The sequence below is a fragment of the Pinus tabuliformis genome, chromosome J, assembly GCF_031772625.1.
Source record: "Pinus tabuliformis cultivar Carrire ecotype Pingquan chromosome J, CPIR1, whole genome shotgun sequence".
Classification (NCBI taxonomy): Eukaryota; Viridiplantae; Streptophyta; class Pinopsida; order Pinales; family Pinaceae; genus Pinus; species Pinus tabuliformis.
This window is the reverse complement of record NC_142295.1, coordinates 97,610,711-97,629,526: the sequence shown is the minus strand read 5'-3', so window position 1 is coordinate 97,629,526 and position 18,816 is coordinate 97,610,711. Positions and strand designations below refer to the sequence as shown.

The window sequence follows — 18,816 nt, the reverse complement described above, 5'->3', positions numbered from 1 at the left end:
CTTTGTTGGTTAGAAAATTCTATTTCCAGCCTCCTGGTCTCACACCCTGGCTCCCGACTTCTGAAACTCGATTTCCTCAACAGGAATTCGATCTCCCTCTAGGCTTTGCGTTGCCACTGCGTCAGCACTGCGTGGGCTAGTGTCAACCTCTCTTTGGACGTTGTTCTGTCCTCTTTGCCTTGTACTCTCCGACCCAGGAAAACTCCTCACCGGCTACTATCCCTGCCCCTCATTGCAAAAGATCACTTTGAAATTCTCTCCGGCAGCTGCTCTGCTTCAGAAAATCGATCTTCTGATCTTCCCTCTCTATGTATTCTCCAAGTGCCCCTCAAGCCTCTTCTTATATCTTTTTGTTGGACAACCAACGACCCATATTAACTTCTAATCAATGGCTTAGATCATTTTGGCTTGATCCTTGTCTTCTTCTAGAAGTTACACCCACAGTTTAGATTAATACCCATTAATTATTTTAATTTCCTAAATTTAGACTTAGGGTCTCACTAAAAACAATTAATTATTTTAATAAAACTGTCTCCGGGTGAAATTTCCCAAAACAATTTCTTGGTATTGGAGAATGCATGTGTCTAAGCCTCCCTGCGAATTTTGAGACTTAGAGCACATCCGATGCTACCAGAAATCAACAAAATTTTGACTCCAAACTTGTCAAGTCAACCCTCCTTTAAGTCAAGTCGCCCCTAGTGAAGAGACACCCATTTGGACAGGCATAACACTAAGTATAAAGCACTCGACCTCCTCCACAAGGCACCATTTGATATCACACAAGACAAGATATATTCTAGGCATCCAACAAAAGAAGACAGAGGATGAAGGACAAAGAAGGACGAATTATCTCAAGCATATCTCTTTCTCTCTTGACTTCGCATGTGTGACTTTTTGGGCATATTCTAGGCGGTAGGTCAAACTTCTGGGCTGCAGGGCCGAAATTTTGGACAAAATATTCTAGGCAACAAGGCCACGTTTCTGGGTAGATTCTGGGAGGCCGAATATCAGTCTAGGTAGATCAGAGAGGGTCGAGTTTGTTGGACAAAAGATGGACTTGACAAGAGGGCTGTTTGACTAGGTTTGACCACAACATTGTTGGTCAATTTGACCATCATAGTTGACTAGCAGAATTAGGTGTATCTCTTGTTGAAGAAAATAATTTATTTTAAGGAAAATGTTCTTGGGTTTTTCCCCCAAGTGGGTTTTCCCAGGGTAAATCTTGTGTTATGTTTGTGAATTGTGATTTCTACGGTCCTTATGCATTTATGGTTGAATTTTTGAAGTGTAATTGCTTAATGATAAATTGGAAGTGCTAAAAGAAGGTCTACATCATTAGAAATAATTATCATATTTTAGAAATTAGTGCTTGTATCTATTGCACTTGAAAAATCAACATGTTATCATGGCTTTGGTGAAGGAAAGTACACTGAGATCAGCCTTGAAGAGCTTTGGTAAAGGAAAGAGCTTGTGAAGAAACCTACATCTATATCCATGTGTTCCTCTATGAAGTTAGAGAACAAGCTTGAAGGAGCTACACATTTTAGGGATTGGAAAACAATGATGGCCTCATCCTTGCAAAGAATGATGTCTTGGGTATTGTGAAAGGTAAGGTTATGAAACCTTCAGATGATGATTTAAATAATAAATGAAAAGCAAAGTATCAGAAGGATGACATCACAACTAGAAGCATTTTGTAGACTCTATCAAAGATTATTTGATTCCATATGTTGCAAATCTTGACACTTCAAAGAAGATGTATGATGCCCTAGTTTGATTATATACCATTAACAACATTGGTCAAGTAATGAGTTTGAAGAATGAGCTTTGTGATCTTAAAATGTCAAGAAATGTTACTATAGCCTCATATTTCACGAGGATCTCTCAACTAAGAGATCAACTTGAAGCAATTGATGAAGCCATTTCTGATAGAGAACTTCTGACTATAGCAATTAATGGTTTACTCGACTCATGGGATTCATTTGCATCTAGTAGTTGTGGCTGGAAGGAGATTCCAAGTTTTGAAAAATCATGGATCTCATGTACTCAAGAGGAATCTAGACTTATATCAAAAGGAAATATTTACCGACCTGAAGAATGTGACTCTGAAGCATTTGCAGCTCGATCCAAGAAGGCTGGAGGAAGAAAGAAGTTTGGCTTCCAAAGAAGAAATGAAGGTAGAAGGCTGGAAAGCAGAAGACCTGCTCCTCAAGGAAAGAAACATATGTCGAAGATTCAATGGTATTATCGTTGTCACAAGTTTGGTCACTTTAAAAACCAATATATCGAAGGATCGAATGCTAGAAAGAGAAAGGGAAAGTAGCATGCTACCACAACAGACATTGATGCACATCCTAAGAAACCCAAGGATGAAGATCTAGGTGACAAAGATTTCTTCTATTTTTCTGCTCTTACAGGCTAAGTCACCGGATTCGCCGTATTTAATCCTTAAAATTCGAAATTCGCCGTATTTAATCCTCATTCGAATTTGTTCGATAAAATTCGCCGTATTTAATGACGTATTCGGATTGCATGGCGAATTCGAATTTCTGTCGATTAAATTCGACATTAAAATCGATGAAATTCGCCAGAGATGCGTTAAAATTCGTGACTGATCAAGGGTTATATGGACGCTCCCTTAAAACCAACTCGGCCTACAGCCTACAGGCCAATAGAAAACAACGAAACTCAGAAAACTGCCGCGGCCGCGTGTGCATCTGCATTTAGTATAGCTATTTCTATTCTGTTATGTAAACTCCCTCCATCTGTAATATTCTATGTGATATTGGCTTGTCTTTCGAATAACTCTCGTGATCTGCTTTTCTTTGGAATAAAATGACACAATGCCCTTTCGCATGTAGAACTATTATATATTATATATAATATATATAATATATATAATATATATAATATATTATATATATATTATATATATTATGTATAATATATTATATATTATATATATATTATATTTAATATTTAATATTTAATATTGAAATTATAATTTTTATTTTATTTTTATAGTTATAATTTGAAATAATTTTTGTTTTTAGGTATATGGATTTATAAATATTAAGTATTTTAATCATAGGTGCAGAACAGAAACAGCTATACTAAATGCATTTGAAGTTGCCATACCATTTCTCATATGCATATGATATATCTATCTATAATATACATTTTTTTTTTCGAATTTCTATATGTCGAATTTTATCGACAAAATTTGAGTTGCCGAACTTTATTCGAATTTCATGGTCCTCGAACTCGAACTCGAACTCGAACCTGGTGACTTAGCTTACAGGTTCTGTTGCAGATATCGATGACTTGTGATTGGTAGATAGTGGTGCCTCAAGACACATGACAAGAGATCATGATAATCTCACAAGTCCGATGGTAAGGAAATTATCTCAAAAGGTGGAGCTTGGAGAGAACAACAGTTATGGAGTCAAAGGCGCTGGGAAAACATCTATTGAGATGGAATCAAGTGAAAACGTTCATCTTCGCAACATACTCTATGTACCAGGTTTGAAAAAGAATTTGGTTTCCATTTCATGTTTGGAAGATAAAGGAGATAGAGTAGCATTTGTTGATGGTAAAGTTCTTGTATGGCCCTGTTGAATTTCCACGATACTCAAGAATCTGGTTTGGGTTGTACAATCTCAAACAGAAACACACTCAAATGCCACAACAATACTACTTTGCACAGTGGAAAATAATAGCAGTGAATCAACTCGTACACAAGACACAATTTTTCAACCCAACTTCATTATATTAACAATCTTTAATACAACAGTCTAGGGCTCCCATACCAAGGATAATGGCCCTTGATATAAGACAACTAGGGCTTGGTATCAACAACAACTATGATAACCAATCAGCCCTGAACAAAGTACAACTGGCCTACTTCTGTCGGTGCGCATCCACAGTCCTTTCGGTCCACGTACCTTGAACACTTCTGCTGGTCCTTTTGCTTCCCAATCTGCACCTCAACAAGTTGCCTTTATCATTCAACACAGCTCCTTTAGGTCACTAAACATAGGCTCAAACAACTCTGCCCTCTAGCTGCTTCCTTTGTCTTTCAAGGTTTGCAACACATAGGGTCTTCGTTCTGCTGCCCACTTTTATAACATTGCTGCTCCAAGATGTTAAGTCTAGGGCAATGGAGGCTGCCCACTTTCCACTGAAGATGCCCTTCTCAACATAGTGAACTAGGGCTGGTTCACTAGCCCTGTTGGCTACCCTTTAGTCCTTCAAAGGATCAACCCTTTGGCTCCAATACTTCTTCCCTCCTTATGGACTTGTTGTCCTTCACAAATGCTGTACCTTAGGGCACAATATGACAACTACTAACAGTCCTCCAATCTGTTCTTAAGCTGCCACCAAATTGTCCTAAATGTGGACCATCAACCTAGAAAAACCATCAACCACAAAAGGACATACATACCTCAGAAAGGAAACTTATTTCTGCCTCTGAAACACCTCGGCCTGTGCACCACATTTCTGTGAAATTTGGCCCTGGTTAGGGCTGCCTGTAGCAGCTGCTACAACCCTCCAACTCGGCCTCAAACTGCTCATAAAACTTCGCTCTTCCCTCTTCTTACAAGTCCACTCTTGTGTTGTACTTTTGGGACTACTCGGTCCTGAATACCAGCCACCTGTTAGGCCTTACGACCCTCCCAATCTAGGCTACAGGAGTTCAGCCTCCTTCCCAAATTGCACAAAACTTTGTGGCCTGTTCTTGAGAGATGTTTGCACTCAAATCATGCACAAATCTGCCTTTACACTTTACCAACAAACTCCTCTAACTCGGCCTGCTCCAACACAGAAAGAAAACCAAGAAAATCATCCTTCTCCTCTTTGGAAAGGCTCCTATAGAAGCTGCAACTCCTTTAGTTCAGACGACCTTCTTCTTGTGATGATGTCAAATGAGGTCTCCTCTCCTTCTATTTATATGTTTCCCTTGGGTGTAATGACCAACCTTAATGAGGCATCTCTTCAAGCTAAGCCAACTTGAAAAACATGTGACAAGCCCACTACACATAAATAAAAAATTATTTCTCTCATTTGACAAACTCTCCCATGACTACCTTAGTTGCCCCTTTGCTCCGATAAGGGTGCCACACATGTTGTTGAAAAGTGTAACTAGGTTCAGTCTTCATAATGACATGTAATTATGATTTTATGTAATAGATGAAAAGAAGAAAAATAAAATTATTGTAATGCTTGCATCATGGGTTTCATGAGCAAGAGATTTTATTTTTAGTTAAGGCTCCCATTGAGAGCCCTTAGGGATATTGTCATCTAGTCATAAAAGTCTAAAGAGTCATTGTCATGTAATGAAGGCATGTTACACATTGTAAAGAGTCATATTTGTCTTTGTAAGTAACCCTCCAAGACCTTGTCACTAGCCCTCCCTCAAGTCGGCCTACAATGAAGGGATAATTCTAGAAAGGTGAAGTCGGCCTACTCTAAAGATCATGTCGGCCTAAACAGTCATGAACCAACGACTATATATACCCATGCTCGGCCTCATTTGGAGGAAATCAATTCGGTGAAGCAAGTCTCCAACCTCAAGTGCGCAAATCATCTTAGAAAGAGCCTTAAAGCCAACGAAGAAGGAAGGAAGGATAGCGAAGGAGAGGGTCATCATTGGAGGACTGTTTTGGGCTAAGTCTACCCTCACATGTGCGAGAATTGCAGGTCCGAAGTAGACAAGGGAAGATTGAAGGTTGCAGTCACATAAAGGTGACCTTGTTTGGGTAAAGAGCTTCACTGAAGGAAGTCGAGTAAGAGAGGAAAGAATCTCCTTCAAGGAGGAGACTATTCAAGAGGCAAATCTGATCTAGGGTTTCTACTGTCAAGAAAGGAGTTGTAGAACTACAAGGAGAGGCCGAAATTCTGAAGGAAGTCGAGGAGAGGAAGAAGAAGAGCAACATTGAAGAGGAGGCTTGTGACTTGGTCTTGGAAGGGATCTAGTGTCAAGGGTCTTTGTCATGGTCTTGGTATTCGTCAATTGAAGGTTCTATAAGAAGAATTTGTTTGGGTTTTCCTCTCAAAGAGTGAGAGGTTTTGGCCCTGGCTGACAACCTATATACTTTATGAGAAGAGTCTTCAGCGAAAATCACATCCAAATTCATATTGCCGACGCTTTTCGAACCAACGAGTGTGGTTCATCCTCAGGACGAGTTGAAGAACCAGATCAAGGCTGCATGTTAAATAGGGAGAGCAGTTCATCCAACGGCTATATTTGACTGGGAAAATGGTTAAATTTACTGGGAAACTAGATTGGACCACTTGTTGCTAAGTAACGGCTACATTTGACTGGGTAACAGGACCAAGGGTTAAGAAAGGCAAAATTAATAAGTTAATTAAATTTTATTAATTTATCATTATTATTATTATTATTATTTTTTTTTTTTTATGCAAACGGCTAGTTAATTAGTTTAAGGGTTATTTTGTTATATTCATTAAATAGTCAAGAACCATAACCTAATAATAGGTTCATTAAATATTGTTGAAACCAACTGATTGACTAAACCATTTGTCAATGATTAATGAATTAAAAAGATTTTTTTTTTTTTTTTTGGTAGGTAAGCACCCACGGGGGATTTGAACCAGTGACCTATCGCAAGGAGTGCCTTAACAGTGCACCCATTCACCGTCAATCAAAAGCCCCGTGGGCGAATTAAAAAGAAAAATTAAAAATTAAAATAAATAACATTTAAATTGGTTGAAAAACCTCATACTAAATTAAAGGAGTTGGATAATTGAGTCTCTTGTCTCTTTATTGTTCATGATTTGGTAATTGTCTTGATGAACGAAACACAATAATAACTCAGGAAGAGAAGATCGTAACCAAGAAGTAAAAAGACTATCACAAGCAATTATCATAAGTAGAGAAATCACCTAAATATTGATGCCCTAGATTTCTCAACACATGTAACCATGGTCCAATCGACAAAATCATGTTTAATTTCGTGCCCACAACTTTGGGTGCAAAACCCACTGCTTGGGGGATTAGAACTGCTACACTGGTTTTCCCAAGTTGGGTTTTTCCGGGGACGATTGTTCAAAAATAACGGTGTCCTTTGTGTGTTTGTCTATTTCTTTCCGCTGTTGATCTGTAGATGGTTGAGACTGTATTGTGTTTATTTCAATGTTTATATGGTTATATAACTTGTTAGTAATTAAATAAGTAGGTGAAATAAACCAGAGAATACAAATAAAATTTCTAACAGGTAATACTTAGAAATTTCAACACGAGGAGGATCCAAGGGGTCCATAGGCTCCATGGGATCATCAACAATGTCTCTCTCGGATTCAGACACAGAAGGACCTTCTAGAATATTGATATCATCACTTTCCTTCACAGGAGGCGAAGGCGGAGGAAGGTCCCTTGCTTTCCCAAGGGAAACATCTTCATCGAATGTTACATCCTTGCTAATTTCAACCTTCCTTTGATCAGGAATATATATTATAAATGCTTTAGAATCTTCAAAATACAACAAACGTACCTTTTCTTCGAGAGGCTTCCAACTTGTTTCTTTTGTCTTTCGGCACATGGAAATATACAGGGAAACCAAATATACGAAGATGACTAATGTCGGGCTTGACACCCCACCGAATACTTCTTCAGGAGTCTTGTTGTTGTCCAATGCTTGATGAGGCACCCTGTTTTGAACATATACCGCTTGTATTTGTTGCTTCACCCCAAAGGAACTTTGGCAACTTTTGATCATGGAGCATGGCTTAGGCAACTTCTACATTAGCCCTGTTCTTTCCCTCAACCACTCCATTTTGTTTGGGATTATAGGGCATAATCATCTCCTTCTTGATGCCTTCCTTCTTGCAAAAATCTATGCATTCATTTGAAATGTACTCTCCACTGTTGTCAAACCCGAAGATCTTAATTTTCTTCCCTAATTGATTTTCGACCAAACCTTCGAAGTCCTTGAACAAATCGAAGGCCTCATCCTTATGCTTCAAGTAGTGTATATCCGTGTCTTCCTTGAGAAATCATTAATGAAGGTAATGTAGTAGAGATGGCCACCAAGAGAATTTACGAACATCACACCATATATGTCAGAATGAATGAATTAGAGGATGTCATTTGTCTTGTTCTTGCTAGAGGAGAATGGTCCTCTTGTCTTCTTTCCACTGGGGCATCCTCGACATACTCCATTATGATGAGCTTGAACATCAGGGATCCCAGAGACCCTCTTCTTTAATTTCGGAAGAGCTTCATAATGTTGATGGGCCAATCTTTGGTGCCACAACTCGCTTTGATGATTAGTGTCATGGACCATTGCTAGAAGAGGTCTTCCAGTGACTCTATAGAGTCCTTCAAATCTAGATCCCAATGTGAAAGCATCTCCCATAGAGCAGCCCATCGACCAAGTAGGTATTTTACCTTTGATGAAGGCTACCCTAATTCCTTTCCCCTCCAAAGCAGATATAGATACTAAATTCTTCTTCAATCCCGACACATACATCACATCATGAAGCAAAACAGATTCCCTAGAGTCCCAATGAAATTTAACAAAACTAAAGCCCTTAATGGGATGAGTGGAGTTGTCTCCAAGAATAATCTTCAAATTTGACTCCTTCCCTACGAAATTAGAGAGAATTTCCTTATACCTAGAGAAATGATGAGAGGCCCCACTATCAACCAACCAATTACCCCTAGTATTCGAGGGAGAGGAACTAGAAAGTGCATAAATAAGGATATATTTAGACATACTAGTAGCAACATTACTTTCATACCTGTAATTTCTTGACTTCATCTCAAGACGGTCGTCTTATTCACAATCATTCAAAGCATCTCTTCTTCATCTTCCATCTCTTTCATTACGATCATTCCTTTGATCTTCTCTTCTTCTTCAATTATTAAACATACTATTGTTGCATCTAGTCTTGTATCTTGGAGCATTATTCTTCTCAGGGCAATCTCAAGCATAGTGACCCTTCTTGCGTCAATTGTAGCATTCAATGTGCAACGATTCCTTTTCTCTTCCATTCCTTCTATTTGAATTTTGAGGAGGCGACTTCCTTGAACTTGATAAACTTCCTTTTCCTTTCTTTTTCTTTTCTTGTTATAAGTGATGAAAGCAACAGGCTTTCCTTCATGCTTTTGTATCCTACCTCTTGAGATCATCCTTGATTCTTCTTGAGTGATTTTTCCAACGAGCTCATCAAATGACAGGAAACTATTGTTATTGCTTATGGTGGTAATGAAGGTTTCCCAAATAGGAGGGAGACCTCTAAGAGTTACCAACACCAACTCCTTGTCAAGCATAGTTTCCCCAACTCTCTGCAATTGATATCTAAGACGAGATATCCTCATAATGTAGGATTGCACAGGTTCTCCTTTATTCATCTTCATATCCTTGAGTTGATCTTTCAAGGAGATAATTTCATTCAAATTGGTAACTTCATACATGCCAGCTAGCTTATCATACATCTCCTTAGACTTCTTCAAATTTCCAACATAGGCAAGTAAATGATCTTGTAAACCATCAACTATAATTTTCTTTGCTTTTAACTCACCTTTCTTGTACTTGTTCTTGGTAGTAGCAGGAGCATTTTTCGGAGGGTCAGGAACTTTTCCTTGAATATATTCCCAAAGGTCATTGTCATCAACTATGATTTCCAATCTAATCTTCGAAGCAACAAAGTTTGATGAGTCACCCAACTTCTCGTTTTCCTTGAAGCAAGAGGTAGACATCTTGACTTGATGAGATAGTCTCCTTCAACTTTTCCAAAGATGATTGCTTCAACTCTTGTCTCCTTTGGACTTGTCCTTCTTCACCTGGGCTTTGATACCGTGTTAATTTTTGCACTGCTCTATGCTATTTGAATTACTTTAGCCCAAATCACTTCTTCAATTAGCAATCTTTTCAACGATATTTGATTCTTCCAATAAATAATAGTAATTGAAGATAGAACAATAAATGCAATGACTATAGGAGACAATCAACACATCAATAAGAGACACCGATTTGGTCAAAGACCAGGGAAAAACCCCTCAAGATGGAAAACCCTTTGAAATTCTTCTTCTATTAGATGGTTTCAAATGTTCAACAGAGAGTACAATGAGCCCAAGTCCATAAATAAGGATGAAAGTCAAAGATTGACTTATCCAACAATACAACCAACCAAACTCCAAAATACAAGCCAATAATAGAATCTAGTCAAAGTCAATGAAATCAATAGTAGTAGCAAATGGTCAACGGTTAATAGTCCTCCAAATGAACTCGGTCAACAGTCAAAAAGTGTAGCCTGATCAGGGTCAAAGTGCCACAAAACAGTCCCAAAATCTCTCCTTAAATCTCGGTCAAAGTCAATGTCAAGGGTAGCCAAAACCCTAGTTACAGGTCTGAAGTCAACCACAATGAAAGTGCCCAGAAAATCTTGATTTGTGTGCCAAGAAATTTGGCCCTCCAAAATAGTCCAAAAACCTAAGTCAAAATTAGTCAAAACATGCCCAAACTCCCGAAGTCAACCCAAGTCAAAGTGCTAGTCAAAACAGAGTTTGCCCCCCTGAAATTTCTCATATCCTCTTGCTCGCACATGTGAAGAGATGACTTGCAATTTTCAGAAGTAATGGAGAAAAGATGCTTGTGTTGGTGTGATGTCCAAATGAGCTTGAGGTGACTTGAATTTATAGGGACTGGAGGAGGGACAATCTGTCCTCTAGGCCAACTTGATCAAATGTGACATTGTGGGCTTCACTTCAAAAATACACTTTCCCTTATCCGTATCCAGTGCTTCAAAGGTCAATTTTTGTCCTCTTGGAATGAGGAATCTAGTCAAATGATTTGAATTTGTCACTGAGCTGCCAAATTAACAATCCCAGGTACCTTATCACATGTTGCATTAAGAAATTGTAACAAGACTACGTAAAAATCCAATGACCTCAAACCACTCCAAGAGAGGTCATTCTACAAGAGTATTGCCATAAATGTCCAATCTAACCAACTCAAGCCACACATGTAGTCTTGAAGGCTAGGTACACTCGTCAACTACCATGAAAATTGTGGAGTGCATGCTCCATATGACATGTGGTTCCAAAAGGAAGGAATGTCTATCAAAATAACCATAAAAGAATCCATCGTGTGGTCTCCAACGTGTAACCACTCCTTAAAGTAGATGCCAATGGTCATATCCATGTATTGAAGGGTCAAAACTATCAATAATACCATAGATCCATGTGTAATATAATAACCAATCCCATGAAGAGGAGGGATGCCCCCATTAACCAAGAAAGACATCAGCAAATGTAAGTGTGCATGTGTGATAAAGAGAGCGCTACACCTAATCAAGCCTCACACCCCATGATAAACATATCCAAATGAGAAAAGTAGTCCCATAGGTTAGAGTGCTCACACTAGGAAGCCTCCAACCATACGGAAAAGACATCCAATATGTCAACAAGGATGCTGGAACCATATATATATTCAATATGCTAGATGCTCCATATGCAAGTCAAGAATGAGGTCAAAAGGAGGTCAAACAGCCATTAAGCTGCTGCAATCATCCTCTACAACTTTGCACTAGATGATTGCTCCATTTAGGAAGATACCATGAGTCATAACAATGTGTAGCAAGCATGAAACATCCCAATATCTCTTCGGGTGCTCACACTAGAAGGCCTCCCAACCATGTAAAACACATAAAATACACTGATAGCCATGTTGGAACCATATGGAAAGAGATCAATGCTAAGGGCCACACCTCCACATGACATCAGTCCATACAATATATAATCTTGTGCTAGGAAACTTGTCTCCTAGGCCATCAACTACCAAACAACCACTATCAACTGTCCTCTCATATGCCGATCCATCAATGAAAGTTGTGCAAATGTGAAGAGAGAATTAAGCTGTGACAATCCAAAGTGCTCAAGCAATCCCATGTAAGTACCATCCTCATGAAGCAATCATCCTACAAATCCCTATATTGTGGGATGAAAATCATGGGTAATCCTTATGCTATATGAGGGGTAACATGCCTCAACCATAGTTATTTGAACCGATAACCTAGTAGCACTGAACTAGCCAATTGACCCATCAAAATTGGTGACAAACGATTGAGGGTTGAGCTAACCTGTTGGGCTTCTTCTTAATGCCATATATGAATCAAACAAAATGGAAAACAATTGTGGGGTTTCTATGTCAATGATAATATTTAAACTGTAACTGATTCGATAAATCAATATATAATCATGCCATTATGACATAATCAAACATTGATAGTGTGAAGAATAGAAATGGGTTAAAAACCACTAACAAACCCAAATTAAAAATGATCTTACATGAGGTAGTAAATTCTTAGATTTGACTTTTTGATTATATTTTTCTTCAAATTTAACTATTCTTACTAGGAGGTAAATACTTGTTAGATCAATAAAGAACATATGTTTTGTTTTTCATTCTTTGGGTGTAGAATTAAATCATAATTTTATTTATCACATCTTTTATTCTAATATATTGCGTTTCCAAGATAGACAATAAACTAAAGTAATTCTTAGATTTACTTTTTTGATGCAGATTCGAGGTTATGCATGGCCAGCCGTACTAATTACTATGGTTGCTCAAAGTGCCAGGTATATAGATAGAATCATTGAGAAATCTAAGTCAAGTTGCATTTATATTGATTTTTGACTAGAATGTTGTTGATCTCTATACATTTACGTGGAATTAAAGTTTTGGTTAAAGTCGAGGCGTCTCTTATTACAATAATGAAGTAGAATACACATAGAAAGGTTTTTCCATTTACCCTTTGTGTTAAATTTGTTTGCTCAATAACTGAACATAAATAATATCCTGTTATCACATGGATTTGCATTAGCAGATCTGCACAACACTAGACAACCAAACATGTCGCCATTGGATATCTCTCTGTTTGGATTTGCTGATTTTTTCAGTCTGAAGGAGCTGTTCCTTAGGGTTGTATGCTTTTATCAAACAATCTAATCTGCATATAATTCAATTGATTAGAACACACAAAAATTAACTTTTGAGATGCCAATAAGCAGTCTAGAACAAGGACATTTTCTTACGTATATTTCAAGTGATTGAGATCAGATTTTCAAAGACAATTACAAAAGTGAATGAAAAGAAACGAAATGAAAAGAGTAGGTTTCTTAAGTGAATAATAAATCAAAGTAAGTGCATCAAAGCTAACCAAAACATTGCAATATGACTAACAAGCATCCAACCAAGAGCTTTCAAAAACCAGAGATGAGGCATAGTTGAACCAAATCAATTTGTTCTTCAATGTGAAAATTTCACCACTGAAATCCTATTGCAACAACTGGAAATATTTCTTCTAATTGATAGATTGATTACACAGTTTATTTTGTTTGAGACAAAAGAACGAAATATTCACACTGCAAATTCTTCACCAAATAAAACACTGCGGAAGCAAAAATAGGAAACTGAGAAAATTATGGCGCACACACAATAAATTTGACACAATTATTTTGGGACAAAAATCCCCGCGAAAACCTAAATTGGGAAAACTGGTGCAGCAGCTGACGGTTTTTATTATTAAGCAATAGTGAGAAATTCTGAATACAACTGGATGCCGAAATCTGGCAATCCTACATCGAAAAACACTGCATAAGTCTAGTGAGGAATTTTCCTCACCCCACAAGCAATTTGGGCTTAGATTGCCAACTCCAAGTGAGGTGTCCAAACAGCTTCTGCGTAGGCCTGCATCACCCTAGCGCAGTCCCTTCCACACTCTGCCTGACACAGATGCTCCTCAAGCCGTCCCATTTGTTGCTGACTAAGAAACTGTCTCTCCGGCACTCTGGAAATTCTTTCTGATCTTTGGAACTGAAACCCAACTTCTCTCCAGCAAAATCGAATTCTCTCTAGAGGCTTCTACGCAACCCCTGCATCAACCTCTCTATGGCTATTTCTGCCTCTCTGCAAGCTACTCTCTGGAACTGGAATCTCTTCCTCCAGACTCACTGCCCCTGTCCCTCTTTGTCTCTGTTTCCCTTCTCTGGCTCGAACTCTTCCAACAACTGCTGCTGCTCTCTGGAAAATCGAATTGCCTAAGGAAATCGATCTCAAGTGTGTTAAGTGTGTTCCTCCATCTACCCATCAACCTCCTCTTATAATCTCCAGTGGAGACTCCAACAACCAAGACTAAACCTTAATCAATGGTTGAGATCATATCTAGATCGATCTATGTGAGTTTCTAGATGATTCACACCTTTCTCATTTAACACTGATTAATTAACCCCTTTTCCTAAGTTTATACTTGGGAAATATTTAAAATTAGGCTAATAATCTAATTGAGACACTTTTAGATGGAATTTCTAGAAACAATTTCTAGGTTATGGAGAACTGCTGTGTTTTAGCCTCTCCACAAAGTTTCAAGACTAGAACACCTCCGATGCTACAAAAACTAACACTCCCTCTTAGCAAGGAAGGTGTTCTAGTGCTGCAATATTGCTACAACACCCTTTCTTTGTATCACCCTTTGTATGTTGTTGATGTCTGGCCACTGTGACTGCCTGCCACTTCCCACCAACCACTGTGCAACTCTAATGCTGAATCTGTGCTGCAGCTGACACTGCTGTACTGTTGCCAACTTTGCATCTGCACTGCAACTCCCTCTCAGTTATTGCTACTGCCACTGAGAAGCATCCAGAATACTGAATCAATTGTGTCTATGCTGCATCTGTCTCTTGAATACTTGAATACTACTAGCCTCTGCACTGTCCACTGGAAATATGCACTGCTACTTACTCTGCTACTGAGCCTCCTGCTCTATTGTCAACATTGCACATCGCTCTTCAACACTTGACTGCAACTAGTCTACAATTGTTACTTCAGAATTTAACTGCATCAACTAACACTGATCCATCCTGCTATTGAATACTGTGGTCCCCTGCAGCAAGGTAATGATCCATGAGGACACCTCAATGGACCCTACCCAAACCTGCATTGCTCTGAGACTATAACTCCATATCGCCCCACCTCACTCCTGGAGGTATAACTGCAAGCATGGCTAAATCTTCCTCTAGCTTGAAGGACAATTTGTCTATCTCTGCGGATGCTGCCGCATGGTCTTGCTTCTCTTGCTTGTCCTTCTTCCTGAGAGGACATTGTGTACTGTAGTGGCCAAACTCGCCACACTTGATCTTAAATAGGTCCTTCTTTTTCTTCATCTCCCCTTGTCCTTGACAGGGACCCTTTGATGCTAGGCTCACTTTCCCCTCTTCCTTCTCACCCTTCACGCCCTTGCTGTTGCTTTTGCTGATGATGCTCTTCAATAGAGCTCGCCTCAACTCCTCCTGCTGCATGTCTGACTACATCCTGTCCCATCTAGGCAATGTGTCTCGACCCAAGATATTTTGGACAAAGACTTGCCATTCCTCTGAGACACTGTTCAGTGCCAATCGTACAAGCTCTGTTGGTTGAGGTGCCTCCCCAACGACTGCAAGTTGATCACAGACCTCCTGAATCCTGGTGAGGAAGGAATCTATGCCTTCACCCTTTTGCATCTTGATGCTCCTTAGCTTCCCCTGTAGGAACATCTTCTGCTGCTGGGGAGTGTTCTGATATAGCTGGTTGAGAGCGTCCCACATCTCCTTGGTAGTGCCTTTGCCAAATATATGTGAAACTATCTGATCCCGGACTCCATCCAAGATCAATCGCTTTGCCTTCGCCATCTCCTTTCTATGCTCCTTTAGCTGATCTGCATCTTGAGGAACTGCCACTACATTATCTACATAGGCTTTCAGGGCATATTCATCCAGAAAGAAGGGCATCCTAGTCTTCCAGATGACAAAGTTGGAGTCTCCCTTTAACCTACCTTGATTTCTAAGTCCAACTGTGGCCATCTCTGAATCTGATCGAAAATCTCACTCTTCCTCTGCTCGGGTGTTGAATCTGCTATTCGCACTCCCCTCTAGAGTGAGAAAAACTGCCTATAGCAACTGCCGACTACAACTAGGAAAATCAGATTTCTAGGATAGAAACCCTTTGAGAGAAATTCTCCCCGTGTGCCTTCTCTTCCACTTGACGCTGATTCTGCTATTGCAAATTGCTGCAAAACCCTTATGGCCCAAATAAGGAATCTGCCCAATGAAAATACTGGACTACTACTCCCTCTGCCTGCTGGAATCACTCAATCTGGCAAGTCGAATTTTTCTACTTGCCTATACTGAAAATCGCACTGCCCAAGCAACTCGCACTGCTTGGCTTAGGCTCTGCATAGTCCCCCAGAAACTCGTCCCGCTGCTCCCTCTGAACAACAAAATTCTGCTTCTGCTTTTGAGTTTCCTGATTGATCAAAATTGTTCTAATACCATGCGAAAATTTCATGTAAAAATTTCTGTTTTCCCACCCCGGTTTTCAGTTTCACCTTATTTCTCCCATATAGTTAAATGCCCCTTTCCATATCCATACATTCAACAACTGAAAAATAAATTTTTGCTGAAAACACAAATTCTAGAAATTTTTTAGAATGCTGGAAAATGCAGAAATAAAAATCAGCAGGTACAAACAACCATTTAAGACATTTAAACATAGTTATTTTTGGTCAATGTGACCCTGGAAAAACCCCCTACAACTGTTGGGGAAAACCAGTTCGAGAGCTCTTTCTTATTTCTGAAAAATGCCTTTTACAGTGAGAAAAATTTTCAGCAAAAATTTCAGCAAGCAAACTTTACAACTTATCTCGTTTTCATGCCTCACAGTCAAGCTGGAAAACTGCTGTACGAATGTACGAACTGTACGGACATACCTCGATTTTTGTGTAGAAAATCGCCTCCTTGAAAATCGTGCCCAAAAATCTGCCTTTTACTGTTTGCTCATTCCGTTGTACGGATTTGCTGAAATGCTGCCTTGGAATGTGTGCTAAGCTGCTGCCTCCTTCTCCTTGTCCAGAAATCTCTCTTGCTCTCTTGCTCTCTCTCTCTCAATCTGCTCATGAAAGAATGAATGATCTTTTTCTCCTTTTCCTCCCTTAATCCAACCTTAAGTGACTTTTGGGTGATCCCTAAATCCAATGGCTGAAATAGATTGAGATCTAGGGCGGAGATTAAATGCTCATTTAAATCTCACTTTCTATTTTTTTTAATTCACCCCACTTTAATAAAGACCCACTTAGTCATTTATTTCTAAAGTCACTTTTCCTTTCTAATTTTTCATTGACTTTATAAAAGTCACTTTAAAATTAGACTTTAGTAACTTTATCACTTAAAGTCACTTTTAAATTAGATTTAACTTTATAAAAATTATAAAGTCACTTTAGGAGAAAAATTAAATTCTTTTGGACACTTTTCCCTAGGCCAAAGATCAAAGCCTTAGGGAACCACCTGTCCTCCGGTACCAAATTTCAACACTCCCTCTTACCGAGGAAGGTGTTCCTCACCACACCCATCTTGTTTCTGAAGTAGTCATGCTTGCCCCGTGGTAAGGCTTTGGTAAGAATATCTGCAACCTGCTCATCAGTGGGAATATACTCAAGCTTCATAGCGCCCTTCTGAACACAGTCTCTGATGAAATGATATTTGATCCCGATATGTTTTGACCTGTCATGAAATACTGGATTCTCCGTGAGTTTAATGCAACTCTGATTATCACAGTAAATCACTGAAGGTCTCAACGGCTGACCAAATAAGCTAAACAACATCTTGCGAAGCCAGATGGCCTCACAACTAGCTAGACTGGCTGCCATATACTCTGCTTCCGCTGAACTCAATGCTACTGATTGCTGCTTCTGGCTGAACCATGACACTACTGCCGAACCCAACCCAAAATAGCACCCTGAAGTGCTCTTCCTATCAGAAGCACAACCTGCCCAATCAGAATCAGTGTAACCTGCCAATCTCACTCCATCCCCCTGCCTATAGTCCAGACCATAATCCACTGTCCCCTGCAAGTACCGCAAAATGTGTTTTGCAGCCACCCAGTGAACCTTCCTAGGCTCACACATAAACTAACTCATCGTGTTGACTGCAAAACAAATATTTGGTCTAGTGTTCACCGTTGACCAAATACATCAAGGAACCAATCAACTGCCTGTACAATGTGGGATCCACCAACTCAGAATCTGAAGCATGAAGCTTCTTCCAGTTGGTGATCATCGGTGTCGACATGGGTCTACAATCCTCCATGTGGAATCTGCCAAGGATGTCCACAATATACTTCCCCTGCCCCAGGAAGAAATGCCCCTCCTCCTGCCACACCTCCAAACCCAAAAAGTAATGCATCAAGCCGATGTCCTTCATCTCAAACTTCGCCGCAAGATCTCTCTTGCAGTGCTCTATGAGTCTCTCTGCACCAGTAATGACCAAGTCATCCACATACAACACCAGAATGAGAGGCTCCTCACCTATCACAATAAAGTAAAGGTTCGGATCTGCCTCACTCTTTGTGAAACCCAACCCCTGCAAGTATGTATCTAACCCGGAGTACCAAGCTCTGGGAGCTTGCTTCAGGCCATAAAGGGCCTTCTTCAGTTTGCACACATGGGACTCCTTCCCATGCACCTCAAAGCCCTGTTGCTGCTCAATGTACACCTCCTCCTGTATGAAGCCATTGAGAAATGCAGTCTTCACATCCATCTGGTGGATCTTCCAGCCCATCTCTGCTGCTATCGATATAATGGAGCGGATCGAAGTATATCGAACCACGGGAGCGAAGGTCTCCTCATAATCAACTCCCTCTACCTGGGAGAACCCTCTAGCCACAAACCTCGCTTTGAATTTCTCAATGCTACCATCTGCAGCATGCTTTACCTTGTAAAGCCATCTGGAAGTAACCACGAATTTGCCCTCAGGCCTCGGCA

General features: G+C 39.6%; 1 protein-coding gene across 1 annotated transcript in view; it reads left to right on the top strand.

The window, feature by feature from the left end:
• The window catches only part of LOC149225689 (protein DETOXIFICATION 46, chloroplastic-like), a 257,569-nt gene that overhangs the window by 63,867 nt on the left and 174,886 nt on the right, over window positions 1–18,816 (top strand). The window contains exon 5 of the mRNA XM_089377279.1: window positions 12,549–12,604. Within this exon, the coding sequence (XP_089233405.1) occupies window positions 12,549–12,604 (56 nt within the window). The remainder of the gene's footprint in view (window positions 1–12,548; window positions 12,605–18,816) is intronic.